Source organism: Tamandua tetradactyla, chromosome 24 (assembly GCF_023851605.1).
Source record: "Tamandua tetradactyla isolate mTamTet1 chromosome 24, mTamTet1.pri, whole genome shotgun sequence".
Lineage (NCBI taxonomy): Eukaryota > Metazoa > Chordata > Mammalia > Pilosa > Myrmecophagidae > Tamandua > Tamandua tetradactyla.
The window spans coordinates 17,655,743-17,682,087 of NC_135350.1; the positions used below are offsets into that span (position 1 = coordinate 17,655,743).

Here is a 26,345-nt window from a genome sequence, read left to right on the forward strand (position 1 = left end):
GAAATGTAATTAAGCCAGCAGGTGGGGAAAGGGAAAGATAATCTGGGTACTGAAAAAACTATTAAATAATAATAAAACCTCTACACTGCAAATTACAAAATATTGCTGAAAGTAATTAAAGAAGCACTAAACAAGTGGAAAGATATACAATGCATAAATTTTAAAACTCAACACTGTTAGGATATTCTTTTCCCCCAAGTTGATCTAAAGATTCCAGGCAATCCAAAAATTGCCAACAGTCTAATTTTTAAAAGAGATTAATAAGCCAATTCTAAAATGTATATGGAAGTATATGGATTTAGAATTGTCAAAACAATCTAGAAAAAGAAAAATGAAACGGGAAGGTTTAAGCTACCTGATTTCAAGACTTTCTATAAAGGTATAGTAATCAAGACAAATGGATTAATAGAACAGACTAATTGAAAGAGTATAGAAACAGACCCACAAAAACACACTAATGATTTTTAACCAAGGTACCAAGTCAATTCAATGGGGAGTATAAGTTTAAAAAAAAATGGTGTGGAACAACTGTATATTCCTCAGAACTTACCTACCTACCTATGGATGTGATTACTGATTTGAGATGGATCATAGACTTAAACATAAAAGCTAGAAACAAAGTTTCTATAACAAAATATAGGGGAGATCTTCATAACCTCAGGGCAGGTAAAGATTTATTAGAGAAACACAGAAAGTATTAAGCATAAAATAAAAAACTGGACTTCATCAAAACTAAAACATTCCTTAAGGAAATGAGTAGGTAAACTGCAAATTGGGAAAGGTATTCTCAATGCATACACCTGACAAAGGAATTATATCCGATAATATAAAGAACTCTTATAAATCAACAACAAACAACCTAATTTTAAAAATGAACAAAAGACTTGAACACAGAGTTCAAAAATGATGCTTAACATCAGTAGTCATCAGGGAAATGAAAATTAAAACCACAATGAGATGGATACCATTTCACATCTACTAGAAAGGCTAAAATAAAAAAAGACTGACAATATCAAATGTTGGCAAGGGTATGGAGAAATGGAACTTTCATACATTGCTGGTGAGAGTGTAAAATGGTACAACTGCTTTAGAAAACTGTTTGGCAAATGGCATTCATTTAACCTATGACCCAGCAATCCTACTACTAGGCATTTATCCAAGTGAAATGAAAACATATGTCCACAAAAAGACCAGTGTTAAGAATTTTCTTAGGCCTTATTCATAATAACCCCAAAGTGGTGATGATCCAAATAAACACCAACAGGAGAATGTATAAACACATTTTGTTATATTTAAATAAGGGGATGCTTCTTGGAAATAAGAAACAAGCTGTTGATACACATAATATTGTGGATGTATCTCAAAAAACACAATGTTGTGCAAAAGAAGGTAGACACAAAAGACTACATACTAAATGATCTACATGTAGGACAAAAACAGGCAAAACTAAGGTAGGATGATAGAAATCAGAGCGGTTGCCTTTGGGGTAGGAGTAGGGCATTGACTGAAAGGAGCATAAAATAACTTTCTGGGCTGATAGAAATGTTTATATCTTATTTTAGGTTGTGATTTTATGGTGTGTACAGTTGTCAAAACTCCTCAAACTAGACATTTAAAATTTGTTATTTATTGTATGTAAATTATGCCTCAATTATAAAAGAAAGTTCAGGATAAAAGAACAAGCTGTGTTCATGGTTGCAAATGAAATTATTCAGGGCTGATGGTTAATTCTCTTAAAATTTATCTCAGAAAATAAGGTTTGAAAGCTCTTTACCTCTTCCCTGTAAATTACTTCCACATTTTAACCCACAATGATGAAAAAGTTATTTCTGACCAATTAAAGTCCTTTCTTCTCTTGGTATGTATTGCACAAGGGTTGAAAATATCAAAAGCAATGAAGTAAACCTTAACACAACTAGAACAACCTAGGACATGTAAAAGTCAAATAATTAGCATCATATGAGAAAGGACTTGCCATCTGTCTTAAGAAACTTTGGAGGAAAAAGAATTTGGGTAGAGAACTATTCAAATAAGTTTCCATACTCTGCACTCCCTTTACCACCAATTTATACTCAAGTTTTATTAAAAAAAAAATCTAAATAAAAATGATTTTTATTTTATTTGCTGAAAAGCAAATCCTGTGACCAACCATTACATTATCACATTATATTTTGATACAAAAAACTTAACTTTCTTACTTTTTTTCTTCTATGTGATTTAATTTCCTAGGCAAGGGATAGTGTCTCTTGTAACTCATCTTCTATCCTGGAAGGATCTAGGTCAGAGTCTTGAAAATAAAGTTTCCTCAATATTTATAGACGAATGGATTAATCCTTGTATTTACAGATTTGTTAGAATTTATGCTCAAATTACATGCACCCACAATGGAAAATTTACAGAAACTATTTTATAATCTCTTCATATAAAATGTTTGAATCAATAATGATCTCATTTGGTAATTTATGGGAAAATATTTTTAAAATGTATTAGATGCTATATTAGTCCAACTAATCTCACCTTAGAAGCAACTATGCTGTAATCATCTGATGATTTTTTTAAAAACTATAGAAAAAGTATAATTGCTAACAATATAAAAAACAAACAATCCCCCCCCACCCCAGTCTAGTTTGTCTCCATGTGAATATCTAAATATTTATAAAATCAAGGCTCCAAATACCAGGTGATCATTGTTTTAACTTGAACTTCACCAAAAGAAAAACTGTGAGCTGTGAAGAAAATTGTCATTCCAGTGATGCAATCTCCATTAGTGACTGTTCCTCTGTTGGCAGCTAAGGCTTCAGGGGATTCTCACTACGAAAACCAGAAGTCCTTTAATCACACACCGTGAGAGCGTTTTTGCGATGCTTTGCAGGCAGCCTTTCTTACAAGATTTTCCTGCTGCTTTCTTTCCGCAGCACAAGAGCTTCAAGATGGCCAGTGCTGTTTCCTAGTTAGGCCAAGAACTTCCTGAATGCCAGTGAGCTCTCATTGTGAAGACGGGTGGCGACACATCAGATGTGAATGCCTCATTCTAAGTGGGACGCCCACGAGCATGTTATTTTTGGGAGAGCAGCTCTCTGGCTCCATGGATATCACTTGGACAGAGTAGCCTTGCTCTTCTGCAGCTCTCGCTCGGTCCGTATCCACCAGGCACATGCACTGCTTCCCTGAAACACAGTCAGATGGTACTGTGAGACAGTCCTGCAGTAACAGCCCACATTCAGCTTGTTTAAGGGATTCCACAGTGTCTACCCTAAAGTCCTGTTAATTCTCTCTTAATTTAGGCCTTAATCAATATGGAAAGAAATTACAAGTTCATGGCATTTCACAGATTTGTCTGCTGTTAATTTAAAGAATGTTAACCTTTTAAAATGTATTCATGACCAAATCTTAATTAAAAACTATGGATTCTATTTATTTTGATTAAAAATCCATGTAAAGACCTTCTCTCTGCATTCCCTATGAAAATATACAATTGATAATATTGTGAGAAAAACATTTCCTGTCGCTAAGAATATCTAAAATAACATGCTGGCAAAGGGCATTGGAAAGACATTTTATACTTCCTACCTGAAGTTTTTTAGGACAGTGAATATTTGAGAAAATTCTCATTTGTGTGCTTATTATTTCAGATCGATATGCAATGTGTGTAATGTGCTCTTAATTTTCCAAGCTCCTGCACCCCTATAAAATAGTACTATTCCATTTTCTTTACAATCACTGGAAAACAAAAGAGGAAACCTGACTGGCAAGCAAAGCAGTTAATTTGATTTCCTTTGGCAAACAGAAACTTCTATTTCAAAATAGCTCAGAAACAAAATGATTTGTGCTGAATATATTCAAAGCCATGGTTTACTTTTACACTTTCAATTGCTTTAAATTCAATATATAAACTTTTTCATCCTTTTGGGAAAAAGTTACTGAGTAGGCAGAGCTTCATTCATCCCATTTTCTCTCCATAGTTATAATAATGCCTAGACATTATTTTAAAATACTTTATTTGAATGACAGTGGAAACTGCTAAACTAAGACGTCTTCAGAAGTGAAAGATAACTAAAATGAAAAAGTTCTGTGGAAGACAGAATCCTCACAGAAAAGACAGTGGAAGGTGAAATCAGTAGGTAAAGAAAATCTTGTACATTTTCTTTAAAAGGACCCATGACAAAAAGATGAACTGTTTAGCAGTGATATGAAAACTTTATATCCTCTTTATCAACAGCTGTATGGCTGATTTTTTTTTTTTACCCCTTAAAATATTGTCATTCCTTTAAGACACCTATAAATGTCTCCCCTATCTACTTTTCAATTTAAAATGAAACACTGTCTGTCAGAATAGGATGCTCTACATTCCTATAGTACCCACCCTGGTTTTACATTGCAGCACATTTACCCTTGGCTTTGATCCCAGACCAGCTAATTTTTTCTTTTCCATAACAAAGAAGAATCTCATGTCTTCACAAGTTGAAAAGTGTCTTTATGACTGAAATTCAGTTGTTGGTAACCTACCATTTGGGGCCTGGTAAGTTTCCTTAAAGCATCACAGAATACAAGCATGGCCTGTAGAAAATATAGATGCAGATATCTGACAGATTCTATGACTTTGCTTGAACCTGACTCACCCACTCCCCATCAGTGATCATGCCAAATGCTCCTGCTCTTCCTCAATTCAAGCAACTTTCCTTCTCGCCACTTCCTTCTGGGTTGATGCCTAAAACTCACATCAACCATGTGTACACCCATGCACCATGCTAATTATGTCTGTGTCCCATCTAGTGGAGTTGTAGCAAATGTATATTTGATAACTCAAATTTTGGGAGTTGAGAAAAAAGAAAAGGAAAGAGAATGAAAGAGGAAGAGCTTGTATGCATGACAGAGCAAGCTCTTTCTACATGTCTACCCACAGAATGTGAGAAAAAGAAGGAAATCAGTTGTTTCCTCAGTCTCAGCTCTTGAATGCGTCTCCAAGTATGAGTTCTTGCCATGCTGACTATATTTTAGAGAATAGCAATGTAAGCTAACTACTACATCTGGTGCTCAGCCAAAGGAATAGCAGTCTGTTTTCTAATATATTATGCAGGAAAACAGGCTATGTTGGAGTTATAGAGAGACATTATGATGGCTTCCATTGTGGGGCTTTCAAAATAATTTTTAATATTGTTTAACTTCACCCAATCATCTTAAGCCTTGCTTTTAGAATCTAACCATTCAGCACAAGTTGTGACTCCAGTGAGCTGGGATGCAGTGTAGCACAGGTAGATAGGAGGCAAGATGGCAGTTGAGTGAGGTGTGGAATTTAGTTCATCCTCCGGAGTATGGCAGTAAATAACCAGGCATGGCACAGAACACCTGCTGGGGGAACATCCATGACTGGAACACAGTGTACACCAGTCTGGACCAGGTGGAATGTCTGCGACCCTGCACAGAACTGTAAGACCCCCAAGCCTCAGAGGCCAGTGCTTCTCCCCCATGGGTACAGCAGGCTGGTTCCCTGAGGGGAAAGAAAACAGACTTTACTAGCAGCAAGGGCATACATAGCTCAACTAAACTCCAACTGTGGAATAAATTAACAAATTCTGACTATGGAAAATAGGCCCTCAGCACAGATAATTCTACAATAAGCACTAAAGATATTAGAAGCTTTTGCTCCAGCAGAGAGGGATAAGGTTGATGGAAACAAACAAACAAACAAAAGAACAACCAGAGGTATTTTGAGTTAGACAGCATAAAATACTGGAAAAGGGCTGGACCCCAAGCGCATAGAGCCTAGAGATACAAAGTGCCATGTACCAACTTAAGCATTTGATTGATAAACCCAAGGAGCAAGGGTCCGCCTCTGAAAAGGCTTTTTTACCCCTCTCTTTTTCTGTTCCTTAATAGCTCATTATATAGGACTGGAAGCCTTTTCAGGCCCCAGCATTGCCTCAGGCAAGGGCAGAATTAAGCTTGTCTGAGAGACAAAACAACTAGTCAGGTTAAAGGAGTTAATTCCCTAACTTTGTCTTCCCCAAAAGAAAGGTGGGGTCCAGCTCAAGTGGAATCCCTCCTCCAAGGAATTCACACCCCAGGGACTGGAAAACTGAAGCAATTAAGGCCATCATATTACCTCACCTCTGTCTCAACCACTCCCTGACAGGGAGAGTCTGCTGAAGTTAGAGGCACCACATCATTTTATGCTGGTGGGAAGCTGCAGGCAGAGAAGCACTACATGCTAGGCAGGATAAGAAAAGCATAGAGTTTAGAGGCTTCATAGGAAAATCTGTCAGCCTGCAGGGTCTCACCCTCAGGGAAAACTGATGCTGGCTACAATTTCCTTCTGAGATGTGGGCCTGTCTGATGGGAAAAATCTGACTGGGGTCTATAATATCTGAGGAGAACCTCCTCCTCCTCCTCAAAAAAAAAAAAGGGTCTATATAGGCAGGGCAAGTAACAGGAAAATAAAACTGAAAGTTTCTGATCAGTTAAACCAAACCTGTGCAGGAGGTCTAGAATAAATTGAACTGAATTTCAAAGAACAGATAGACAACAAAGCCATTCAGCAAGCAAATTCTAGGTAAAAGTGTGAAAACAATCTCTTGAATAAACTAATTAAGGTAATCAAATGCCTAGATGCCAGCAAAAAATAACGAGTCATACTAGGAAAATCGAAGCTATGGCCCAGTCAAAAGAACAAGTCAACACCTCAAATAAGATACAGGAGTTGAAACAACTAATTCAGCATGCTTGAACAGACATGGAAAATCTCATCAAAAATCAAGTCAATGAGTTGAGAGAGCATATAAAGAAGACAATGGGGAACAAAAAGAAGAAATTGAAAGTTTAAAAAAACCACAGAACTTATAGGAATGAAGGTAAAACAGAAGAGATGGAAAAATCAATGGAAACCTACAACAATAGATGTGAGGAGGCAGAAGAAAGGATTAGCGAACTAGAGAACTAGACATCTGAAATTTGACACACAAAAGAAAATATAGGGAATGGCTCAGTAGGCAGAATTCTCGCCTGCCATGCTGGAGACCCAGATTCAATTACTGGTGACTGCCTGTGCAAAAAAGAAAAGAAAAGAAAAGAAAATATAGGGAAAAGAATGGAAAAATAAGAGCATGGTATCAGGGAATTGAATGACAACATGAAGTGCATGAATATATGTGCTGTGGGTGTCCCAGAAAGAGAAGAGAAGGGAAAAGGAGGAGAAAGACAAGTGGAGGAAACAATCACTGAAAATTTCCCATCTCTTATGAAAGACATAGAATTACAGATCCAAGAGGTATATCGCATACCCCAAACAGAATAGATCCAAATAGACATACTCCAAGACACTTAGTAATCAGATTGACAAATGTCAAAGAATAAGAGAGAATTTTGAAAGCATCAAGAGAAAACAAATCCAATATTACAAGAAAATCCCAATAAGAGTATGTGTATATTTCTCTGCAGAAACCATGGAGATAAGAAGGCAGTGATATGATATATTTAAGATTCTAAAATAGAAAAACTGCAAACCAAGAATTCTATATCTAGCAAAATTGTCCTTCAAAAATGAGGGGGAGATTAATGTTTTTAGATAATCACTGAGAGAATTTGTGACTAAGAGACTGGCTCTGCAAGAAATACTAAAGGGAGCACTAAAGGCAGATGGGAAAGGGCAGGAGAGAGAAGTCTGCAGAAGAGTATAGAAATGAAGACTATCAGTAAAGGTAAAAAGAGAAAAAACGTTAGATCTGACATATAAAATTCAAAAGACAAACTGGTAGAAGAAAGCACTGCCTTTACAGTAACAATGTTAAATGTTAATGGATTAAACTTCCCAGTCAAAAGACATTGACTAGCAGAATGGATTAAAAAACAGGACCTGTCTATATGCTGTTTTCTACAGAAAGCTCATTTTAGACCCAAGAACAAAAATAGGTTGAAACTGAAACTGAAAATATATTTCATGCAAACAACAATCAGAAAAGAGCAGGAGTAGCTATACTAACATCTGACAAATTAGACTTCAAATGTAAAACAGTTAAAAGAGACAAAGAAGGACACTATGTATTAATAAAAGGAACAATTCAATAAGAAGACACAACAATAATAAATATTTATGCTCTGAGCCAAAGTGCTCCAAAGTACATGAGACAAACACTGATAACACTGAAGGGAGAAATAGACACCTGTACCATAATAACTGGAGACTTCAATTCCCTACTCTCATCAATGCACAGAACTTCTAGACAGAGGAACAGTCAAGAAACAGAGGAGTTGAATAATATGGTAAATGAACTCTTCTTCACAGACATTTACAGAACATTACACCCCACAACAACAGGGTACACATTTTTCTCAAGTGCTCATGGATCATGCTCAAGGACAGACATATGCTGGGTCACAAAGCAAGTCTCAATAGATTTGAAAAGATTGAAATAATAAAACATGCTCTTTTGGATTATAATACAATGAAGCCGGAAATCTATAACAGGAAGAGGGCAAATTAGACTTCACAGACATTTACAGAACATTACACCCCACAACAGCAGGATACACAATTTTCTCAAGTGCTCATGGATCATGCTTAAGGATAAACCATATGTTCGATCACAAAACAAGTCTCAATAGATTCTAAAAGATTGAAACAATAAAAAATGCTCTCTTGGATCATAATACAATGAAGTTGAAAATCAATAACAGGAAGAAGGCCAGAAAACTTACAAATATATGAACGCTAAACAACATACTTTCAAACAACAGTGGGTCAAGGAAGAAATTACAAGAGAAATCAGCAAATATCTCAAGACAACTGAAAATGAAAACACAACATATCAAAATTTATGGATGAAGCAAAGGCAGTGCTAAGAGGGAAATTGATTGCTTGCTGAAAACACATCAAAGGATAGGAATGGAAGGGAATCTCCTCAACCTGATAAAGGGAATATATGAAAAACCCACAGCTAACCCACAGCTCAGTGGGGAAAAACTGAATAAAATCAGAAATGGAAGAGGAGACATAACCATTGACAAGACAAGGATGCCCACTGTCACCTTTGTTTTTCAGCATAGTGCTGAAAGTTATAGTCAGAGAAATTAGACAAGAAAAAGAAATAAAAAGCATCCAACTTGGAAAGGATGAAGTAAAACTTTCACTGTTTGCAGATGACATGATACTATATGTCGAAAATCCTCAAAGCTACTAGAGCTGATAAGTACAGCAAAGTGGCAGGGTACAAGATCAACACCCTTAAATCAGTAGTGTTTCTATGCACTAGTAATAAGTAATTTGAGGAGGAAACCAAGAAAAAAATCCCATTTACAATAGCAACCAAAAGAATAAAATATTAAGGAATAAATTTAACTAAGGATACAAAAGACCTATATACAGAAAACTATAAGAACTTGCTAAAAGAAATCATGGAAGACCTAAATAAATGGAAAGGCATACTGTGCTCATAGACTGGAAGAAGAAATAGAGTTAAAATGTCAATTTTACCCACATTGATTTATAGATTCAATGCAATAACAATTAAAATTCCAACAACTGACTTTGTAGAAATAGAAAAACCAATAATCAAATTTATTTGGAAGAGAAGAGTGCCCTGAATAGCTAAAAATATCTTGAGAAAGAAAAATGAAGTCAGAGGTCTCAAGCTACCCAACTTTAAAGCATATTATGAAACTACAGTGGTCAAAACAGCATGGTGCTGACATAAAGATAGATATATTGACTAATGGAATCAAATGGAGTATTCAGAAATAGACCTTCTCATCTGTGGACAATTGATCTTTGATAAGGCAGGTAAGCCAACTCACTTGGAATAGACAAGCCTCTTCAATAAATGGAGCTTGGAGAACTGGCTATCTATTTGCAAAAGAATGAAAGAAGATCCATATCTCACACCCTGTATAAAAATCAACTCAAAATGGATCAAAGACCTAAACGTTAGAGCTAAGACCATAAAACTTTGAGAAGCAAATGTAGGGAAAATATCTTATAAAACTTGTAATAGGAGGCAGTTTCCCAGAGCTTAAACCTAAAGCACAAGCACTGAAAAAAAAAAAATAAATGGGAGCTCCTCAAGTACTTTTGTGCATCAAGAACTTTGTCAAGAAAGTAAAAAGGTAGTCTAAGCAATGGAAGACAACATTTGAAAACTGCATTATCAGATAAGGGTTTGGTATCCAGAATATATAAAGAGATTCTTCAACTGAACAATGAAAAGACAAACAACCCAATTTAAAAAATGAGAAGACACGAACAGACACCTCTTAGAAGAGGAAATACAAATTGCTAAAATGCACATGAAAAGATGCTCAACTTAACTGGGTGTTAGGAAAATGCAAATCAAAACCACAATGATATTATGCTGAGTGACATTAGCTAGAAACAAAAGGACAAATACTGTATGGTCTCACTAATATGAACTAACATTAATGAGTGAACTTTGAGAATTGAAGTTAAGAGCACAGGATTTCAGGAGATACAAATAGGGTAGAGATTGGGCAATTGGTGCTGTAGAAAAACAGATCGTACAATAGGACTGATTGTAAAAACTCAAAAATGGATAGCATAATACTACCTGATTGTAGCACAATAATATAAGTACACTGAATGAAGCTGAATGTAAGTATGATTGAGGGAGAAGGGTTGGGGGCACATAAAAAAAAAGGAAAGATAAAGACAGAGGCGGTATAATTTAGGAATGTCTAGAGTGGACAATGATGATGATTAAGTGTACAAATAAAAAAACATTTTTGCAAGAGGGAGAACAAATGAATGTCAACATTGCAAGGTGCTGAAAACGATGGTATATGGGGAAAAAAGTAAAATCAATGCAAAGTGGGATCTATGGTCAACAGTAACATAATAATGTGCTCACTGAATGTAACAAAGGCATTATGCCTAAACTAACTGTCAGTGTTGGGGGACATGGGGGAGGGGTATGGATTCTTTGTGGAAAAAAAGGAAATATCTTCCCATAGGTTAAGGTGGTGAAGGCATTTCTATACACTTAGGTTGGATTATGTGAAGTATGAATAAAACATTTAAAAATGAACAGAGAGAGATCCTGGTGCCTGCCCATACCAAAAAAAAGAACAGAGAGAAACAAGTGCTAGAGAAAACATGGAGAATGAGATGTACCTATTCACTGTCTGTAGGGAAACTGAAAGGTGCAGTATGTTGGTTTCCACCGGAGGGTTAGGGTGGGGTTGCCATATGATCCTGAAACCCGTTGCTTAGTATATATCTGGAGGAACTGAGTGTGGGGACACGAATGGACATTTGCACACTGGTATTTCTGGCAGCAGTGTTCAATATCCCCAACAGACGGAGGTGGTGTAAGGATACAACAACTGAGGAATGGAAGGGGGAACTATGGTGTATGCATACAATGGACTACTGAGCAGCTGCAAGAAGGAATGAAGTGAGGCATGCAACTAGGTATAAACCTTAGGGACTGTATGTTAAATGAAATGTCAGGAACAAAAAGAGTTAAATGAAATGTCAGGAACAAAAATACTATCATGCCTCAATCATATGAACTAACTATTATATAAAAACTCAGTGAACTGAATTCAAGAACATGGGTTATCAGGTTGGGGCCTATTGTAAAGGATCCTAGATTGTAAACTCCACAGCAGTCACATATATTCAGGAGTTGTAACTGTTATTTCTAAATTCTAAGATACTGAGTTGTTTGTTTATAACCAGGTCACTCCCAGAAACACTGGGTATTTATGTGACACCTGAAACCCAGAGTTAGAACTCTAAAGCTATGAAAGTCCGCAGTTACCCAAACAGGAACTGTTTAAAAAGTTGAAAAAGTGATCAGACTTCAAGTAGAGATAAGAATGAAGCTGATCTGGATAGGACTAAGGTATATCAGAAGACTGGGTAAAGGATGATATCATCCATATTTTAAAACTTCAACTTCTGTGTGAGACCAAAGGGAGAGATGTTTATTTGGTGCTTATATTTGAGTACTGCATCTCCTAATTTAACTTGTATGCTCAGTTTAGTTGAACACCATAAGTACATGGAATCATGAATAGGGTGTGAGATCTTGTTGGTTTGTCTAGGTTAGTGAGATGCCCCAATATGTCCCAGAGTAATATGGGCAATGAATAAAGAAGTATTTGTAGGGTCCCTTTGGGGAACTGAGGAGAAAGGAAGAAATATTCAATTTCCTCATTTGGGGAATTTCTGATAACTCTCACAAGCAGTGGAGACAACCAAATCAATAGACTGAGCCCTAGATCTTGGGGTTTTCCCCTTTGAAACTCATTCCTGCAAAGTATATGCTAAGCCTATAGGCCTCTTGGGCCTAGTTTTAAGCAAAATTAGGCCTAAGAGTCACCTCCTGAGAACCTTTTTTGTTGCTCAGATGTGGCCTGAGCTTTTCTCTAACTCAGCTCAGTAGGTGAACTCATTGTCCTCCCACTCTGTGGGACATGACTCCCAGGCATATAAATCTCCCTGGCAATGTGGGCCAGCAATACCGGGATGAGCCAGGACCCAGGATCAATGGATTGAGAAAGCCTTCTTGACCAAAAAGGAGATGAGAGAAATGAGACAAAATTAAGTTTCAGTGGCTGAGAGATTTCAGATTTGAGAGGTTATACTGGAGGTTATTCTTATGCATTATATAGCTATTCCTTTTTAGTTTATGGTGTATTGGAGAGTCTGGAGGGAAGTACCTGAAACTGTTGACCTGTGTTCCAGTAGCCTTGATTCTTGGAGACAATCATATAAAAGTATAACTTTTACAATGTAACTGTGTGATTGTGAAAACCTTGTTTCTGATGTTCTTTTCATCCATGGTATGGACAAATGAGTAAAAAAATATGGTAAAGAATAAATAATGGGGGGGGGGGACAAAGGGTAAAATAAATCAGGCAGATGGAAATAGTAGTGGTCAATGAGAGGGAGGGGTATAGAGTATGGTATATATGAGTTTTTCCTTTTTTCTTTTTATTTCTTTTTCTGGAGTGATGCAAATGTTCCAAACATGTTCAATGTGATGAATATACTACTATGTGCTGATATTGTGAGCCATTGATTGTACACCAAGTATGGAATGTATGTGTGTGAAGATATACCAATAAAAATATTTTTTTTTAAAAACGAGATAGCTTCAAGTATGGAATCAAATAATTTCTGTTTATATTGTAGCTCTTTCATCTACTAGCTGAAGGACCCAGGTAAGCTCTTTATCTCAGGTCTCTCATCTGTAAAATGTAAATAATAGTACCAACTCCTAAGTATTATTGTAAGAATATACTGAGGTAATAGGTGGAAGATATTTAGCTCAGTACTTCAATGTGCAATAACTTTTAAATGTGACTATTCTTCTTAATGGTATTTATTTTTCTGAAGTGAAGTCTTTAATAAATTTATTCCTTAATAAATTTGAAATGCTTCTGTGTGTCTTCCAATTTAGGTAATGTTTAATATTACAAAGGTCTACTAAATTGGCCTACAAATAAGGATATACACACATATTTCTTTCCCAAAAAGAAATCGCTAACATCCTTGTTTACATATTTTCTTTAATGCATCAATTTTGGCATGCATAAGTTGATTTTTCCATCTTCATTATTTCCTTTTGTGGCTTCTGATAGATCCTTCGGTTTGTTTATATCAGTACAAAAGAGATTTAACATAATTCTATTCAATGCACAAATATTGAAAAATGTATTTAAAAGTATTAATGTTAACCAAAATGGGATAAAGTGTTGTTATAGTTAGAAAGTCTTTTTTCAATATAGATTGAGTTTTCTGGGAAAAACTAAACCTTAGTTTCATGTTGATATACAGATCAATCTTTCCAATAGAGATCAGTAGGTTCATTCCTAGGCATATTTTACATAATTTACTCAACAGCTGTTCTGTAAAAACACATACCTATTAACCTGCGTTGGGGTGGGAGCTGGACAGCTGTCTGATCTGCAAATCTGCACAGAATCATGTGTTCCTAGAAGGAAAAGTAATAGAATGTGGGTTTATTTTAACCTGCTTCCAAGTTGTAAAAATAACAACAAAAAAAACCTCATTTTTTTCTGGAGTTCTATGCTGTTGAATTGAATAAGGTACTGCCCAAATAACATTGTTAAAAGCAAACTTTCAGGAAATGGTCCTGAAGACTGTTTTTCCCTTCAAGTATACTTCTCTTCAGATGTAGTTCTTAAGATGAGATGCAAGGAAAAGCCCCAGACCCATTTTGATCAGTAGCTTTTGGTTGAAATATGACAACTGAGTTATGTTTTGTGATTATAATACATTAAACCAAAAGATCTAAAATTCACTTATCTTTTTCTTTTAATAAAATGTATTTGAGTCTTAGGAATGTAGCTGCAAGAAAACATTCTTGGCGGTTTTCATACTACCAGAAGAAAAGGAAGTGGTGTCAACGATCACCAATTTGTGGCTTCTATAGTTCTCTGGGATCCCAGGCAGAGTGCTGGCTGCTCCCCTGCTTTTCCTGACCCTTCCCTCTATTCAGTCCCTTTTGAGGAGGAGCGTGGCTTGCTCACTCTTCTCTCTGCCCAAATGATGGAAGGAGGTGGATTTATTTCTGCTTTAAGACAAACCACAAAGCAAACGTGAGGATTATGGTTTCTGCTTAATAATTTTAAGAAAGATTCCATTAAGGGAAAAAATGAGTTTTAAAGGGACAGGTTACTATGAATTTGCACAACACTCTTAGATCCTCAAGATGCCAAAGCTGAGTCATTCGGCAGTCTAAATGATTAGTGCAATGTTCCCACAACAACTGTTTGTTCACAACAGCTGCAGTCTCCAAATGTGTAAATGATCTCACCTGCAGACTTAACAAACAGGTTGAACCCAGATTCATCATTTGTCCCTAGTCTTTTGTGCATTAAATTTGAGGCCTTCATTTTTTTTTTAATTTTTAAGTTTTTAAAAAATTTTCTGAGGTCTCTATTTTTAAATATGGTAACTGATGTGACTATGGCACATGTGGTTCTCTTTCAAGGGATACCTTTGTTTCAACGTTTATGTATTAAAAAGACTGTTTTAATGCTTACTATACAATTTACTGGCAATGGATGGGAAATTAATAAAATGGCTCCAATGAATTCCTTTCATTAAGCTCCCACAAAGTAACCGGCATCAACTAGGCGCAAAGGGGCAGAAGAAGAATTTAGAATATATATATTCATTTGATTTGAAGGAAAGATAAGCAAACACAACCTTTGTTCTTGAGTATTTGAAAACTAAGATACACTTCATATACATGTAATTTAAAGGGAATCACAATCTCTTTTTTTTTTTTTTTTGCGGGTGTGTGTGTGTGTGCATGGGCCGGGAATCAAACCCGGGTCTCCTGCATGGAAGGCGAACATTCTACCACTGATCTGCCCATGCACCCAAGGCAATCATAATCTTAGACAAAGTTCATTTCTCTTGATTGATAAGTTTTACCATATTTTACTGGAATTATTTGTGTGTGTGTTTTCCTCAGTGGAAGTTAATTTCAGAAAGGGCAGGGCACATAGAAGGTAGGTGCAAAGGTCTGCTGCTAAATTGAGCTATGGATTCACTTCCAAAATGACTCTCAAGATATTTGGACACTAAGTCCATTTGGTTCTGCCTTCCATTCAAACAACCACAGTTCAGTTAAGAAATGCTTAGAAATCACCTTGCCACAGTATGTAAGAAGCTAAAACTTCTCAAAAGAATGAGTGGCCAAGCAGCTTAGGGGGTTATGGGAGAAAGAGGAGATAAAGATAATGAACTGGAGAACAAGGGAGTTTCTATTCTCTGGAAGAGCCTGGGTGCCCCATCTCTTTCTGCTCTTTAGGAATTTCACATTCTTTCCTAGCCAGCAGTGAGGCTCTGCATCTCCTATAGTGGTACCTTACCTCCTCACCATCCTAGATTTTTTCCACATTGTCCTCTCAGAGTTTGCTTTACCTGGTTTCACTCAAAGTGATAGGATGGTGGTGGTTAAAAAAAGGGGTTTAGGTCCCTTTTAATTTCCCCCTTTATTAACAGGGCTTTGTCATAAAAATAAATGGAGTGTTTTGAATTTTATGAAAATAAAGGTCCAGAGATCCAAGAATCTCAAGAATATGAGAACTTTTAATCTAATAGGAGAAGGCAAGAAATTTTCTGGTTTTGGGTGAAAGCATGAAATCTGAAATCCCTCTCCTCTCCTTAGGTTTCTGTGTATACTTGTATGGAAAGGGAGGGGAGTAGGAGAAATAGTTGGAGGGGGGCATTTAAGAGTCAACAAGTAGGGTTGCCAATGAATATAGGTGCCAAGATGGAAGAAATAAACATTTTTGGGTCATCTTAACTCATGGTTTCACTGTTGGATGGAGAAGGTAAAATTGCAAAAAGGGGCAGGGAGAGTGGTGGTGGTATGTAAAATAAGAATATATGTTTTAGTCTGTGCCAGAAGTAGAATTAACTGAACCAAGAATCCAAAATAATTTATCAACCTGTAAAGAAATTATTTGTCTTTTCTTAAGTATTGTTCTCATTTTTAAATTGCATTATAACATGTTATTGACCAATTAATTAGTGATGATGCTCAGAAAGCTAGAAACTGTTGCTCAGATTGATGACTCAACATTATGTAAAGTTCCACAGGCCAAATCTGGCCCATGACCTGTTTTTGTACAGTTTACAAGTTAAGAATGGTTTTACATTTTTAACGGGTTGTAAAACAACCACCACAATGCAAAAACAATTACAATTACAACATAGAATAATATCTGACAGAGATCGGATATGGCCTGTAAAACCTAAAATATTTGCTATCTGACCTTTTATGGAAAAGTTTGCCCCAGATGATCTTTTCAAGGATGTCTGTATAGTGAACAGCTTTGAAAGACATACCTACCATTTCCCTCTGGAGCAAAAAGGCAGGTATAATTATTGCCCATTGTAAAAGATTTGGGTTTTGTAAGCTCAGAGTTCATCTCCTGTGATGCACCGCTCTCTGTGTGTAGGTATTACCTGGCCTTTTTTGTGCTGCCTTTTGGGAAATGGACCTCAGGAAGCCAGTGAAAAATGATGAGACCCCGACTACTGCTATTGCCATGAGCATTAAATCATCCTTTGTTTCTGACTCAGGAGTCTTCTGCCAGCATGCATGTAAGTGGGACAATTCTTGTCAGTTACTTGAAGAGCTGATCTCAAATTTTGTTTTAGATGCCATAATAGATGCTCATGAGTATTTTAAATATAATTATTGATTATAAACTCCATTTGAAATTTGAAAATATAAAGAAGGGATAAAAAGTGTAGTAAAAAGACATTTAGATCTTTAAGTTACCTTGTATGATAAAATTTCCTTGAATTGTTCACTGAAATAGAAAAGAAAAAGGAATTAGTTATCATTTTAAACATCAACTAATAGGAGTAGAAATTATCTTGAAGAAACAAAATTTTAAATGAAAATATGTATTTTGTCTGAAGGATATAAAAATGCTATCCCCAATATAATTGATTCTCCTTTTTGAGGTAGTGATGCCTTATAAAGTCATCGTGAACAATATTTAGTGAATACTGAATCATTTGCTCCTAGGAAAATACAGGGTTAGGTATCTGAGATCCTCTGGTCAACATTTTCATCAGCTGATCAACACCTAAACTTGTTTATGTAAGTTTCTGTTTAAAGACACCTTACTTAATATATAGCGCTGATTTAATTAACATCAAATTCACGGCCAACAGCATTATAGCTAATACCTGAATGAAGCTTTCCTAAAGTATTTTCTCCATGTTCTAGTGTTTAGGAACACCACATAGCACTTCAGAATGATACTTGGGGACCATTTTAAACAGTAGAAGCACCAATAAAAAGCACAAGAATGCGAAAACATGACATTAAAAATCCTGTCAAAGGCAGGCCATGGGGGCTCAGCAGGCAGAGTTCTCACCTGCCATGCCGGGGACCTGGGTTCCATTCCCAGTCCCTGCCCATGCAAAAAAAAAAAAAAAATACTGTCAAAAGGACACTTGTTTACAGTATGAAAGCTGAAACAAGATGTCACAGCCTCACTTTATTTGACCTTAGCTGGTCACATGTACATCAGGTGGTTCAAAATTTTTGCTGTTCAGCACAACTCTGCACAAATGACTGCAGAAGTTTCCCAAATGTCAATTTGGTGGTGGGGGGTGGGGGGTCTCAAAGAACTTATAGAGAGTAGGTGAATCTGCAAACTTGAAATCTGCCAATAATGAGGATCACTGTGAAAACTATGCCAGTTTAAAATATTTTTATAAGAAAACAAAGGTGTACATGTGCAGTATGTCATTAACTAAAGGACTTCTTTCACGGGTTATTTACTTACACTGTAGAGAGGCATAAATATTTCTCTTCCCTTCATAAGGTGCGTATAAATCCAGGAAGCCAGTGCTGTGGCAATTATGTTAAAGGCAAACGTACCTCCCATTAACATTATGTCTTTTATTAATGCTGTAAACCAGGTTCTTGATTGTGTCATTAAAAAACATGTGTCTATACATTTGATCCTTACTTACTATTAGCACCAGTTAATCTTTAAAATTTGTACTCAGTGCCACATAATATAGAAACAGTATGGTATTTATAAATTCCCTACTTTAACCTTAGTAACTAGGAAAGGTCTTGTACACAAAGAGGGAAACAAACTTTCCAAGACATCATTTCTAAGGACCACGGGTGGGGCTGGGGCTGGGGCTGGCGGGCGGGCGAATGTCAATAATTCTACAGGGGTGTGAAAAAATTGACATTAACTTGAGACCTTAAATTAGACTGCAGACTGAAAAAGTCACGTTCGTATTTTTAAGATTCTTTATAAATTATCCCCAAATATTAGATTTACACATTTCCTGATGGGTTGGAAAAATACACATCTTATCTCCGTGTATTTAAAATAAAATGAAATTACAACCATCGATTAAGTCCCACATTATTTTATTTCTGGTTTTCAAAAGTTCCTTTGGCTTTCTTCCAACTAGTTGCAAGTGGCACTTAGGAGCAAAATAATGAAAGCTGAAAGAAAAGAAGCTATTTATTTGTATTCTGTTATTTTATGTTACTTATATAGACTCCTATATGAATAAATTCTAATAGAAATATTCTGAGGTCTTTTAAAGGTATTAATGCAATTGATCAAGAAAACTCTTTTTACACATAGTGGACACGTAAAAGAATAGACTTCCCACAAATAACATTTTGATCTATTCTATAATCATGATTCTCAAAAGCAATGAATCAGAGAGTGAAATGCCATAAACACAAAAAGTGAGGCCCTCCTATTTTAGGGGTTAAAGGGATGAGAAATAAAACATATTCCTTTTCTGTGTGGGATAAGAAGGCCTGTAAAAATGGATGCCAAGCCTCAGATTTAATCAACACCCATGGGCACTATTTAAAAACACAACCGCTACTAGTTAGTAGCAATACTTCATCACGTTTATTGAGAGCTTCCACTATGTTGCTCTAAGTTCTTCACACATACCATTAACTTCTCATAAAAACCTTGAGATATTATTAATCTCCCCATTTTGTAGTTGAGAAAATGTAGGCAAACAGAGTTTAAGTAACCTGCCAGAGGTGAAACAACTTCAGGATTTGCGCCTGGACAATAGACTGCCTATACATAATCACCATACTCTACTCCCTCTGGTAGATGATCCTTTAATTTCATTTGGAAAAACACAGATTAGTGCTTAAACTGTTAGACCTCTAGTCTACTGACTCCTGGAAAGAATGAAGGATGGATGTAGAGGAGGTCATCTCTTCCCTATACAATTCATAAGCAAAACTTGTCATTGTGGAAGGAAGAAATGAACTCAAAACTGAAATCTCATTGCAATTTTATATCAAATAAATTTTGTCCATTTTGGTGTCTCTAATAAGGCACTAAATTTCACCTTTTTGGAAAATTAAACTTCGAGGTGTTCTGAATGAAGCCATAACAGCAAGGGCATGTGACAAAGGAAGCCCGTGTTTTGATGCAGTGTTCAATCACCATGTCTGTTGCCACTCCACAAGCATGCAATGCCACCTGGAAAACAAAACCAGGCCATACCACTAAGTTCTTTCTTAACTAACAGTGCCACTTTATGCTACTTTTTTTTTTTTTTTTTTACTTTTTGTGAGGACTGATCCCCAACAAGAGGTTTCAGGTTACCAGGATAATATTCTATAGTAGTTTAAATATTTCTTATTTGGACACACCAAAGGACTACTTACCTAGATGTATTAATTAAGAAAATTAAAACAAGGTTGAAAGATTACAAAGGGAACAATTGCAAATGGAGCTTAAGATTCATTCAGTGGAAAATTTCATATATTAAATGTGGCAAATTTAATATATAGGCAGGTATAAACTAGTGCTCTTGCTGACTATGAATTTAGTTCAGCTGTAGCATGTGGCAAGAACCCAAGAACACTGGGTTTGAAATCAGAATTCCTAGTACAGAACGCTGGTTGGCTGTGTGACCCTGGGCCACTTAAGATTTGCTTCTTTGGATGTAAGTCACTTCAATTATAAACTATGGTTATCAATACCAACATATAAAGATGCTATGGTACAGATTAAATAAAAATGTATATAAAAGCATTTTGTCAAATGCTCTATGAATATAATCTAGTCAGTGTTAGATAAAACTGATAAAATCATATTTATATAGATCCTTTCAAAGTGTTTCATATAATAAACATCCTTGAATTATGAATTACAAGAACAACTTTCAAGGGGTTATTTAAAAACGAAGGAATAAAATTATGAACTGTTACCATGATATAGCCTCAATAATTCATGAAAACAAAAATTACCCTAAAATGACTTTAAAATACATTTTCAAAATGCACTCTTAAATATGTTTATATAGCCTTACAATTTAATGTAGACAACTGTGAAAATTATTAGTACCAATAAAGCAAAATAACACTTTATGAAGGAAAATCAGATATGTGGATTTTGAAAGATCAATTATAGCTGGTTTTTTTTTCAGAAAAATGCTCAGATCTCCATTTCATCTGGACAGACAACTTGGGTTGGATTGTAATTGCCCCTTCTAGGGACAGATCTCTTAACTTTAAAGTAAGGCGGCTCTCAGGGTGAAGACGGAGATTTTCTGGAAATTTCTGGATGAAAAGAATCTTCTTTAGAATTGGAAAGTCAAATGCAGCAGTATACTCTATAGAGGAAAGAATCGCTCTCCTCTCCACTCATCTTGAATTCTCCTCTCCATCCAGGCTTAGACGGGCTTCCTAGAAGCCAACAATCTCAATTGTTGCTGCCAACCCACCTTTCCCATTTCACTCAGAAAATGGAGCACTGGAAGGCTGTCATCGAGTGAAAATAGAAACAAATTTAGGGAAATTGAGGGAAGAAAGAACCTTGATTTCTCACCTGACCCATTTATTTAGTCAGGTTGGAACAGCAAAAATCAGGCCTATTTTTTTTTTTTTCCCCCTTTATTTGGGAAGTTGGGGGTTTACAGAAAAAAAAAAATCATGCATAGAGTACAGGATTCCCCTACACCACCCCAGCACCAACGCCTTGTATTGATGTGTAACATTTGTTCCAATTGATCAAAGCACATTTTTATAGTAAAAATCCAGGGTTCACTGTTTGTGTAGTTTAGTTCCAAGGATTCTTTTTTTAAAATTTTATTGTTACCGGGCGGGCCGCGGTGGCTCAGCGGGCAAAGTGCTTGCCTGCTATGCCGGAGGACCTCGGTTCGATTCCCGGCCCCAGCCCATGTAACAAAAACGGAGAAACAGAATACAATAAAACAAGAAAATGTTTAAAAAATGTTTCCCTTTCTTCCTTCCTTCCTTCCTTCTATCCTTCCTTCCTTCTCTCTGTCTTTCCTTTAAAAAAAAAAAAAAAAAAAAAAAAAAATTTTATTGTTACCATATATACATACAATCTAATATTTTCCCTTGTAGTTATATTCAGATATATATATTTCAGTACTGTTAATTGCATTCAAAATGTTATACTCCCATAACCTCCATCCATTATTAAAATATTTCCATCATTCCAAATTGGAACCCTGTACATTTTAAAAATATTTTTTATAGTATAACATAACATATATATGAAGCAAAGAAATAAAAAAGCAAATAGTTTTCAAAGCACTCTTCAACAAGTGGCTAAAGGACAGAACCCAGAGTTTGTCATGGGCTACCATACAATCCTCTCATATTTTTCCTTCTAGCTGCTCTGCAATGTAGGAGGCTAGAGGGCTTAAATATTTTTTTTATCACCACAATCGACTTTTTTTCCTTCTTCTTTTGCGTAAAATAACATATATACAAAAAAGCTAAAAATTTCAAAGCACAGCAGCACAGTTAGTTGTAGAACATATTTCAGAATTTGACATGGGTTACAAGTCCACAATTTTAGGTTTTTGCTTCTAGCTGCTCTAAAATAGTTGAGACTAAAAGAGATATCAATTTAATGATTCAGCATTCATATTCATTTGTTAAATCCTGTCTTCTATGTATAACTCCACCATCACCTTTGATTCTTCCATACCTCTCCTTAGGGTTGTTTGGGCTACAGCAATTCTAAATTTTTGATATTGGAAGGGTCTGTCACTAATTTGGGGTAGGGAGATGGAACTATCTGATGTTCTGGACAGGCTGCGCTAGGTTTTAGCACTTATCTGGACCAGGGACTCATCTGGAGGTTGTAGGTTTCTGGAAAGTTACTCTAGTGCATGGAACTCTTGTGGAATCTTATACATTGCCCTAGGTGTTCTTTAGGATTGGCTGGAATGGTCCTGGTTGGGGTTGGCAGATTATGATAGGTAGCAAGGCCTACCTGAAGCTTGTGTAAGAGCAACTTCCAGAGTAACGTCTCGACTCTTTCTGAATTCTCTCTGCCACTGATACTTTATTAATTACACTTCTTTTCCCCCTTTTGGTCAGGATAGAATTGCTGATCCCATGGTATCAGGTCTGGATTCATGCCTGGGAGTCCTCCCAACATCTCCAGGGAGACTTTTTCCTGGATGTCATGTCCACGTAGGGGGAGGGGAATGATTTCACTTGTAGAGTTGGGCTTAGAGAGACAGGCCACATCTGAGCAACAAAAGAAGTCCTCCAGAAGTAACTCTGAGGCAAGCCTAAGGTAGTCTAAGCTTCTCGGCTACCTACATAAGCTTCACAAGAGTAAGCCTCAGGATCGAAGGCATGGCCTATTGATTTGGGTGTCCCCAAAGTTTGACACAGTATCAGGGGATTCCTTGATGGCAATGTTTAATAGTTCCATATTGTTTCGCCCATCCCTCAGGGGACTTTGCCTGTACTTTTTGATTATCTGCTTAATACACTCTAGGATGTTGCCAGGCATTACAATAATCTATACAGGATTAAAGGACCTCTTTCTATTCTGGGATCCTTGTGTTTCAATTGTTCAAAAAAGCTATACAGATAGGTTGAATTAGATGATGCACAACAGAAAAATTCAGTTCCAGACTAAATAAACCTTTCTTCTGTTGGTCTCAAAGAGTATGTGTGATTCTAAGATATAGACACTGTCTTCCTTACCCGTATGTTCTGAATTACTTTAACCCCAACCTATTCATCTTCTTTCTTACATTAGGTTATATATATAAAACAGCCTCTCAAAATCCAGAAATAATAATCACCACTCTGGACTTAATGTGTCTGATCTAAAAGCTTACAATCTAGACCCCTGTTTTCTTATAAGCATTTTCTAAAGGTGACAATACCATTATTGCTTTTTTGTTTTAGGCTTATTTTGTCTCACCAAATGTCCCACATGTTCATTCACATAGTTGCAGGCCTCATGACTTTGTTCCTTTTTGTAGAGGCACATCCTTCGTTCATAAGTATACATCATAATTCGCAAATCTATTTCTCCATCAGTGCATCCTTCAGCCACCTGCATTCATCGGGCATCATGTAGAAGGCCCAAAGTCCACAGTCCATCAAAATTCTCAATTTTAGATAATTTCATTGTTCCCAAGAGAAAGAGAACCAATAAACACACCCTCGCCAAACAGGATATCTAAACCTCATCTTAACTCTTGTCCCTCTCCCCATTATTTATCTCTGCTGTTGCTGTAGTAGTGCTGATGGTTTCTTTTTGAACATAGCTCATAGCATGCAATAGCAGGTTTCCCCCTGTACCCTGGACTTAGACACTCTTTATACAAGAATCATATCTTTGAAGTAATTCTTATGAGAACTAATTCATATTTCTAGCGTGAATCAGTGGAATGCATAGGTCTATACAACCCCTTTAAATCTTGTTCATCTTCAATATGGTAATATTACTTCTAGACCCACTGGAGAATCACCTTCGCTCCTATCTTTTCCCTTACATAATGAGTTCAACCTCACTAGCTAACAGTTCACCCATCTCTAGCTTCTATGTGTTTCTAAGTCCCATATATTCTGTTTTATAAGCCTTTGATTATACCTTTATGCTGGTCATAAAAGCGGAATCATAGAGTATCTATTCTTTTGCGTCTGGCCAGTTTCACTCAGCATTATGTCCTCAAGGCTCATCCATCTTTGTCATATGCTTCAGGATGTCATTTTGTCTTACTGCTGCATAATATTCCACCATATGCATATATGACATTTTGTTGATCCATTCGTCTGTTGATAGGCATTTGATTTGTTTCCATCTTTTGGCGATTGGGAATAATGCTGCTATGAACATTGGTGTGCAAATGTCTGTTTGTGTCATTGCTTTCAGCTCTTCTGGGTATATACCAAGTAGTGCTATTGCTGAATCATAGGGCAACTCGATACTTGGTTTCCTAAAGAACTGCCAAACAGTCTTCCATAGTGGCTGCACCATTATATATTCCCACCAGTGGGCATAAGTGTTCCAGTTTCTCCACATCTGCTCCAACATTTATAGTTTCCTGTTTGTTTAATAGCAGCCATTCTTATAGGTGTGAGATGGTATCTCATTTTAGTTTTGATCTGCATTTCCCTTATAGCCAATGAAAATGAGCATCTCTTCATGTGCTTTTGAGACATCTGTATTTGTTCTTCAGAAAAATGCCTATTCATATCTTTAGCCCATTTTATAATTTGATTGCTTGTTCTTTTGTTGTTGAGTTGTATGATTTCTTTGTAAATATAGGAAATCAAACCTTTGTCCAATATGTGATTTCCAAATATTTTCTCCCATTGAGTTGGCTGCCTCTTCACTTTTTTGACAAAGTCTCTTGACGTACAGAAGCATTTGATTTTGAGGAGTTCCCATTTATCTATGTTTTCTTTTGATGCTTGTGCTTTGGGTGTAAAGTTTAAGAAGCTACCTCATTCTACCAGGTCTTGAAGATGTTTTCTTACATTTTCTTCTCAAAGCTTTTTGGTGTTAGCTCTTATACTTAGGTGTCTGATTCATTTTGAGCTAATTTTTGTGTAGGGTGTAAGATAGGGGCTATCTTTCATTCCCTTGGCTATTGATATCCAGTTCTTCCATGCCCAATAATTGAAAAGATGATTTTGTCCCAGTTCAGAGGATTTGCAGGCCTTGTCAAAAATCAGTTGACCATAGATTTAGTGGTCTATTTCTGCACTTTCGATTCGATTCCATTGGTCAATGCTTCTGTCTTTGTGCCAGCACCAAGCTGTTTTGACCACTGTGGCTTTATAATAGGTTTTAAAGTAAGGGAGTGTTAATCCTTCCACTTCATTCTTCTTTATTAGGATGCTTTTAGCTATATGGGGTCTCTTTCCCTTCCAGATGAATTTGGTAGTTAGCTTTTCCAAATCTTAAAAGGAGGTTGTTGGAATTTTGATTGGTACTGTGTTGAATTTGTAGATCAATTTGGGGAGAATTGACACCTTAACTATATTTAGCCTTCTTATCCATGAGTAGGGAATGTCTTTCCACCTATTTAGATCTCCTTCGATTTCTTTTAGCAATGTTATGTAGTTTTCTGTGTACAAGTCCTTTACATCCCTAGTTAAGTTCAATCCTAAGCTATTTTGAATGGAATTTTTTCCTCAACTGATTCCTCAGCTAGGTCATTACTTATGTATAGAAATGTTAATGATTTTTGCACACTAATTTTATACCCCGCCACCTTGCTGAATTTGTTTATTAGCTCAAGTAACTTAGCTGTAGATTTCTCAGGATCTTCCAAGTATAGTATCATATCATCTGCATAAATAAGAGTTTTATTTCTCCCTTTCCAATTTGGATGCCTTTTATTTCTTTGTCCTGCCTGATTGCTCTAGCTAGAACTTCTAGCACAATTTGAATAATAGTGGTGACAGCGGGCACTCTTGTCTTGTACTTAATCTTAGGGAGAAAGCTTTCAATTTCCATTGAGTACGATGCTAGCTATCAGTTTTTCATATATTCCCTTTATCATATTGAGTTAGTTACCTTTG

The 26,345-nt window shown here is 36.3% G+C and overlaps 1 protein-coding gene across 1 annotated transcript in view; it reads right to left on the bottom strand.

Moving 5' to 3' along the window:
• Positions 1-452: 452 nt before the first annotated feature.
• Positions 453-26,345, bottom strand: part of GSTCD (glutathione S-transferase C-terminal domain containing) — a 206,605-nt gene continuing 180,712 nt past the window's right edge. Inside the window, exons 9-12 of the mRNA XM_077142633.1 lie at positions 19,871-20,004; positions 17,283-17,313; positions 13,880-13,949; positions 453-3,167 (exon numbers count right to left, since the gene is read on the bottom strand). Of these exons, the coding sequence (XP_076998748.1) occupies positions 2,986-3,167; positions 13,880-13,949; positions 17,283-17,313; positions 19,871-20,004 (417 nt within the window). The 3' untranslated portion in view covers positions 453-2,985. The remainder of the gene's footprint in view (positions 3,168-13,879; positions 13,950-17,282; positions 17,314-19,870; positions 20,005-26,345) is intronic.